The sequence below is a fragment of the Ruditapes philippinarum genome, unplaced genomic scaffold (assembly GCF_026571515.1).
Source record: "Ruditapes philippinarum isolate M1 unplaced genomic scaffold, ASM2657151v2 ctg4801_1_1_1_1, whole genome shotgun sequence".
Classification (NCBI taxonomy): domain Eukaryota; kingdom Metazoa; phylum Mollusca; class Bivalvia; order Venerida; family Veneridae; genus Ruditapes; species Ruditapes philippinarum.
Window position 1 is genome coordinate 41317 of NW_026861228.1, and position 8077 is coordinate 49393.

Genomic DNA, 8077 nt, shown 5'->3' on the forward strand with positions numbered 1-8077 from the left:
AAAATCTACAAACAATGTATACAGTTTTTTACCTTGATTTAATACATGATTTATTATACATATTAATATGTATGTTGGTGTTGTCAAAAACTTGTTATACTAGTAAAGTATTCGATAAGAAGATATGAAATACGAAATACAGTGCTAATTATGTATTAAGCACCTTTTATTCTTTTCCAATTATATATCTTCAACTTTATTTTACTACTATTTTATGTATGTTGCCATTGCTATTGAAAAACTTTTTTATTACCTAAGCTGTTAGTATACATGATATTAATTTAAAATAACAGCTAAATTTATAAGCACATTTTATTCTCTTCCTATATAACAGAGGTGAAAACGACAATATAACATGGCTGAGGGTCGAGATTTGACTTCAATAAAAGATGGCTCAGATGCTGACTTCGAGTACACGTGTTCACCTTGTGGGGAGGATGATGTCAGAGAAGAAGCTGTAAAGTATTGCCCTGTATGTGAGGAATATCTGTGTACATCATGCACACGACATCATGGTCGACAAAAAGCTACACGGTCACATACGTTAGTAAATTGTTCTGCGTCAACAAATGGTACTGCGGTAACCATGGTTACAAAATGTCGTTACCATCCAGATCGTGACATTGAAATGTACTGTGGAGCACATGACATGGTCTATTGTATGAAATGTATTATTGATAATCACAGGTTTGTTGATATATTTCATTATCTTTTTGGGGCTCTACCACTATGCTATTAATAGAAATATATGAATCAAGCAAATCATACAGGGCATATTTTTATACGTCCGACTAATGCCTTGATATTTAAACAAAAAGGGCTTTGAGCATTGAAATATAATAAATTAAAATATGATAAAAGTTAGAAAAGATAACAATCGCCAGGACAATAACGGATGCAAATCGAACCTGAAATTTTTACTTTAATGCTTTGTTATATTGCTCTCGAGATATCTCAATTTTTCCAGAATTTCATGAATTCCGAGATGCCCATCTTTTCAAAGAAAGAACTTTACAGTCAACGTTAAAGAAATTCAAAACAAACATTAAATTACTATATGAAAATCAATTAAAAAGTAATGACGTTTATGAATATGACATTTTGTTTAATTCAGATCTTGCAATGGAGTATCTAATTTAGAAGACGTGTCTTCACATCAGATACAAGAAATTGAGCGACTCAAGACGGACATGAAAACTATTCAACAGCGTTTAGATGACACTGACCAGAAATTGCATACAAATATCAATAGCGTTGAGAAGCAAAGAAACAAAATTATTTCTCAGATAGAGGGGAATGAGCGGAAATTTGTTGAACATATCCGTGGGCTGAAGCATAAAGCATTGGAAGCTCTTAATTCAGACTTTAATTTGTTCAAAGAAGAGATTGAGACAAATGTTTCTCAGATTAGCAAAGTAAAACAAGAAATTGAGCAAGCAAACAACCAGTTACAGACAGCCGACAGTATGAATATAAGGCAACAATTTGTACAGACAAAACTGGTACAACAGACTGTAAACAATGCTTTGAAAGTTTTTAAACAAAGCGAGGCTAAAGGTTGTCAGATTTTACGCTTAACGGAAAATACGAAATTGAAATTAAAATCTTTAAACATTGCGTCAACATCTTTAGGGTCTGTTCAGAAGACAACAGAAAACAACAGTCAGGTAGCATTAAAGATGTATAGAGTAATTTCACAGAAGGAGATTACTATCAGAATGAAAAATGACCGTAATCAATGCGTCATCAGTGATATATGTCAGCTTGCAGACGGTACAATCATACTGGCTGATAGAAATAATATGAAGCTAAAGAGGCTTGATGTGAATTATAACATTAGAGATTGTTTGGATCTAGAATCATATCCTACAGGTATCTGTTGTACTGGTAATACAGAGGTCGCTGTGAAACTGCACACCAACAAAGTTTGGTTTATATCAGTAGGAAGCTCATTATCTAAGGTGAGAGATATATCTGTTACATGTGGAGGTTACTGGGGAATGACAAATTGTGATGGAGAATTGTGGGTATCTGATGGAAATGGTGTAAATGCATACAATATGACTGGCACATTGATAAAGTATGTCAGTAATACTGTCAATGGTCAACACATATTTAAATCATCTCAACAGCAAATGGCTGTCAGCGGAGATACTGTTATTATAACAGATAATAGTGATGGTGCTGTCTGTCTGAACAGATATGGTACGGTGAAGAGAGAACTGAGAGATAAAAGGCTTGTCTGGGCACATGGTGTATGTGTAGCCAATGACGGGACCGTGTTTATTTCCGGGTATAGCTCAAACAACATCATGATGTTTGATAGAGATGATAAATGTCTGGGAGAATTGGTGGGTAAAGATGCTGGTCTGGTTAATCTAACATCGTTGTTGTATGATGACAAGAAAAACTGTTTAATTGTTGCATGCGATCCGGATAAGATCATAGTTTATCAAACATAATAATATAATTGACATATAACAAATATTAGAGGAGCATATAGTTTTCATTGTACTGTTACGATGATCATATTTTATATAGTTTTGAATTAAATTTAATGTAATCTCTGTACAGTGACTTTGTAAAAGAAATACTTTTTCTTCGAGGGTGTAGCTGTATTTGTATAACAATACAAAATTCTTAGTCATGTGGCACGCTTGCATAAACAGTAAGAATAACTCCCAGAGGCCTATGGGAAATTAACATTACGAAAAAAGTGATGTGTAATAATAAAAAATAATACTTTTAAGGAAAATTCTAAGTTCAAGGGGAGATAACTGTGAAAATATTGATGCTACAGAACCTTGTCACATAAGATGTGGTTGATGATAAGGAACATATATTTGAAGTTGATACCTAAGAAATAAAAAAGTTATAGTGGAAAATATTTTACTGCACCAAAACTTTAATCTGAAATCTGGACAGTCCGGTTTTTTGTTTTATTATACGATTTATGAAATAAATTCAAAAATTCAACTCCCTGAAAAAAAGTTATAATTAACAAAACCATGATTTTCGGATCACTGCGTTCCTGTGTTTAATATGATAAAGAAATTTTCTAAGTCCATCATTTGATTGGTCAGAAACCAGCTCAGAATGTACACTGACCAATGAAAATTCTGGGATCTGAGATTAAACTCAGAAACCTTGTGATCGTGTACTGACTGACAGTTTATTCGGCTTAACGCGGTAAACACGGAAACGTACAGTGGCACAAAGGTGACATGTGTGTATTTTCATTTATCTCGTGACGAGTTACTAAGTCGTGGCCAGGAAATACTATATGTCGTGGTCACAAGTTACGTGGTCACGAGTTACTAAGTCGTGGCCACGAGATACGTAATTAAGATGACTTAGCTATCTCGTGGCCACGACTAAGTAACTCGTGGCCACGACTTAGTAACTCGTGGCCACCACTTAGTAACTCGTGGCCACGACATAGTATTTCATGGCCACGACTTAGCTATCTCGTGGCCACGACTTAGTAACTCGTGGCCACGACATAGAATCTCGTGCGCACGAGAGAAATAAAAACACACAAATGTCACCTTTGTGCCAACGTAGACACGGCCTAGGTTGTGATCGGTACGTAAAATTCGAAACAACTCATTTGCACGTTTTTCACCATAAAATCGGAGACTCAGAATAAGGGTAGTGCGTTGAACCATTCAGTCTAAATTTATCTTTAAATCATGGAATAATACCACTTATTATTTAGCTGTCAAACTCTGCTCAAAACATAAAATTAATTTTTGGACTTCGAGTAATTTATACTTTAACTTCTAATCTTGGTTGTTATTCCCCGCCGATGGAATCGGGAGGGGGTATTGTTTTGGCGTTGTCCGTCAGTCCATCCGTCCGTCCGAATTATAATTTCCGCACTAGTTCTCTGCATATCGTCGTCTTTTTCCGGTCAGACACTTTAACTCGGAGTTATGGCCCTTGATTAATCATGCAGTATGCATATAGAGCAAAAATCGTTTCCGCGCTACTTCTCTGCAACTACTGACTGGAATTCAAAGAATCTTAATGAAAACCTTCAAAACTAAGAGGAAATGCGCATATCGTCACCTTGTTCCAATAAGACACTTTAACTCGGAGTTATGGCCCTTGATTAGTTATGCAGTCTGCATATAGAACAATATTCGTTTCCGTGCTACTTAGTAGTATAGGGGACGGTTTAACGTCACGATTGCGCATGCGCGGCGCCATATTGGATTCTTTTTTTAGAATGACATCATGGGTTTTTATTTTTTTAAAAATTTCATTTGTAATCCCCCGGGAAAAGTATAGGGGAGCTGACTCGTATACACGTTTTTGGGCCCTTGAACCCGGGGACATAAAAGGGTCAGGTCCTGGGCCTAGACGGGGAGATTTAAAATTTCAAATTTAAAATTTTAAAAACATGTATCCAAAAAAAATTGAATTTAAAAAGGAAATTACCTTTTAAATTTGGACATTTTGTATTTAAATAATTTGTCTGATTAAAATTTTTTAAAAAACAAAATTAATTTTTAAAAAAATTTGTTTAAATTAAAAAAATTAAAATTTTCCCAAAATTAAATTATTATTTTTAAATGTGTTTTTTTAAAACATTCCAAATAAAGAAAAATTTGGGTTTGTAAAAAGATTTTAATTGAAAAAATGAAATGAAATAATTGATTCTTTATAATACAATGAATAAGACAATTAATTAATTTAAATGTGTTTCTTCATAAAGTTTTTTAACATATAACAAAATATATGAAATTAATTTTCAATTTAATTCGATATTATGAGTCAGTCAAATAATGTTTCTATATAAGATAATAATAAGGACTTTTACTGTAAAATAATTTAATAAATATTTACGTAAAATACATACATACGATGTTGACTTTTCGGCGTTCCGCAACGAAATGACTCTTTCAAGTTTTTTGCATTCCTTAATATGCATGACCGTTTTTAGTGACCTCATTAGCTAATTTAAAAACGGACAAAAGGCTATTCAGGTGTCAAAATTAATCCATTCAGAATGTCAACAATGTTTGGCGTATGTTGATTTAAGAGCAGATGTGCGGACAATGGTCCATTCAACTGTTAAAATTAATCCCTTTAAAGTTGCCACGCTGTTTGGCGTGTGTTTATTTAGGGACGAATATTTTAACAATGGTCTATTCAAGTGCCAAGCCTAACTTGTTTACATTATTTGGCTTGTGTTTATTTAAGGACGGAAACTTTAACAAAGGTTCATTTAACTGTCAAAATTAATCCTTTTAAAGTCGCCGCGATGTTTGGCGTCTTGTTTATTTAGGGACGAATACTTTAACAATGGTCTTTTCATATGTCAAAATTAATCCCTTTAAAGTCTCCGCGCTGTTTGGCGTTTGTTTATATAAACTCAAATGCGTATAATGGACATTGATTTTATCAATAAAGATATTGACAAAGATTTAATATCTCTCACAAAAAGTATTGTGCTTGCTTTTAACTAGTTTGAACCGGTATTGCTATATTTATTTAACCAATTAGCATTCAGATTGATGACGTTTTTATTTACTTAATATAAAAATACCTTACTCGTTTTAAAACGAGGCACTGTGAACATTTTGTATTTGAATAATAGTTTTGTATTATTCATATATCATTTTTAATAAAAAGTTGTATTAAAACTGATTAAATATTAAAATATTATTTCAAATGTTTTTTTTTATAAACATTCCAAATAAAAGAAAATGCGTTAGTAATAAGATATAATTGAAAACTGACTGACTAATTGACTCTTTATAATACAATGAATAAGACAATTAATTAATTTAAATGTGTTTCTTCATAAACTTTTTTAACATATAACAAAATATATGAAATTAATTTTCAATTTAATTCGATATTATGAGTCAGTCAATGTATTTGAATAATAGTTTGTATTATTCATATATCATTTTTAATAAAACGTTGTATTAAAAACTGATTAAATATTAAAATATTATTTCAAATGTGTTTTTTTTATAAACATTCCAAATAAAAGAAAATGCGTTAGTAATAAGATATAATTGAAAACTGACTGACTAATTGACTCTTTATAATACAATGAATAAGACAATTAATTAATTTAAATGTGTTTCTTCATAAACTTTTTTAACATATAACAAAATATATGAAATTAATTTTCAATTTAATTCGATATTATGAGTCAGTCAATGTATTTGAATAATAGTTTGTATTATTCATATATCATTTTTAATAAAAAGTTGTATTAAAAACTGATTAAATATTAAAATATTATTTCAAATGTGTTTTTCTATAAACATTCCAAATAAAAGAAAATGCGTTAGTAATAAGATATAATTGAAAACTGACTGACTAATTGATTCTTTATAATACAATGAATAAGACAATTAATTAATTTAAATGTGTTTCTTCATAAAGTTTTTTAACATATAACAAAATATATGAAATTAATTTTCAATTTAATTCGATATTATGAGTCAGTCAAATAATGTTTCTATATAAGATAATAATAAGGACTTTTACTGTAAAATAATTTAATAAATATTTGCGTAAAATACATACATACGATGTTGACTTTTCGTCGTTCCGCAACGAAATTACTCAATCTTTTTTTGTATTTCTAAATACGCATGACTGGTTTTAGTGACCTCATTAGCTAATTTAAAACGGACAAAAGGCTATTCAGGTGTCAAAATTAATCCATTCAGAATGTCAACAATGTTTGGCGTATGTTGATTTAAGAGCAGATGTGCGGACAATGGTCCATTCAACTGTTAAAATTAATCCCTTTAAAGTTGCCACGCTGTTTGGCTTGTGTTTATTTAGGGACGAATATTTGAACAATGGTCTATTCAAGTGCCAAGCCTAACTTGTTTACATTATTTGGCTTGTGTTTATTTAAGGACGGAAACTTTAACAAAGGTTCATTTAACTGTCAAAATTAATCCTTTTAAAGTCGCCGCGATGTTTGGCGTCTTGTTTATTTAGGGCCGAATACTTTAACAATGGTCTATTCATATGTCAAAATTAATCCCTTTACAGTCTTCGCGCTGTTTGGCGTTTGTTTATATAAACCCGAATGCGGTATAATGGACATTGATTTTATCAATAGTGTACTTTTTAAGGGTCCCGGTCAGCGAAATGTTTACTTAATGCAAACAGACTGCTGAAATAAGGATTAAAATTTGTAGAAAATGTTGCAACTTATAGAATTATGACTTATACCTAATACTGTTTTGTTTTTTAGTCTACAAAATGCTGTTTTTTACAATTAGAATGAAATTTCATTCCCTTGCGTATATTTTTGAGAAATTTCATTCAAAGAAATTAAGCTACAAACCGGTTTTTTCCTCTTTAGGGCAACCGTTTACGATATGATTTTTTAATTTTTCACTACCAATTGAAAGAACATTTTAATACCTTTCATTTACACCCTCCATTTTCGATTCGATTTTTAGCCGTTTTCGAGTTATGACCAATTAGCGATTTTTAAACCAATTTTTAAAAGTCCATAAAACCGTAAGATTTATATGCCGTTTGAAAGATCTCTGCGAGTAGATACAGAAAATGTATTATTAAATGGATTTATCTCTTACCGTTTTTGAGATAGGAGAGTTTGAATATGGCAAACAAAATCACTCATGCGGAAAAACATGCATAACTTTTTCGTTTATGAACGAAACATAGTCGTGTTTGGTATCAAATTGAAGGTCTTGACGAGTACATTTTAGTCACGCGATCAAACCGAATGTCAAGTCACTCGTGCGTGAAATTCATTTTTTCTCCCCAAGCAACAGACCGATCTTATTAATACCTGTATCGAACGAAAGGTATTACTCACTAGATTCAGAAAATGTATAATTTTGTATCGCTGACTCGGATAGGACCCGATAAATGAAGTAAAATCACTCAAGCGTAAAATGTGGATTTACGCCTTTTATTAGTCAATATAACCCGGTCATGTTTGGTATCGTACGAAATGTTTTAAGGCGCTCTTTATAAATATGGACTAAAATCGAAATAAAAATCACTATTAAATCTTTTAATCATTCTTCATTGAAAATACTGTACTCGAAATATAAACTCA

At 31.5% G+C, this 8077-nt stretch overlaps 1 protein-coding gene across 1 annotated transcript; it reads left to right on the forward strand.

Moving 5' to 3' along the window:
* The first annotated feature begins 335 nt into the window (after window positions 1–335).
* LOC132714950 (uncharacterized) lies at window positions 336–2849 on the forward strand. The gene is made up of 2 exons (XM_060697887.1): window positions 336–687; window positions 1115–2849. Exons 1-2 carry the CDS (start codon window positions 356–358, stop codon window positions 2460–2462), a joined length of 1680 nt encoding a protein of 559 aa, XP_060553870.1. The 5' UTR covers window positions 336–355; the 3' UTR covers window positions 2463–2849.
* Window positions 2850–8077: the final 5228 nt, after the last annotated feature.

What these genes read in the sequence shown, in the direction of transcription:
- LOC132714950 (XM_060697887.1), top strand. Translation starts at nt 356, where the DNA reads ATGGCTGAGGGTCGAGATTTGACTTCAATAAAAGATGGCTCAGATGCT. An exon ending in TGTATTATTGATAATCACAG is followed by an intron (nt 688 to 1,114) that starts GTTTGTTGATAT and finishes TGTTTAATTCAG; the next exon opens with ATCTTGCAATGGAGTATCTA.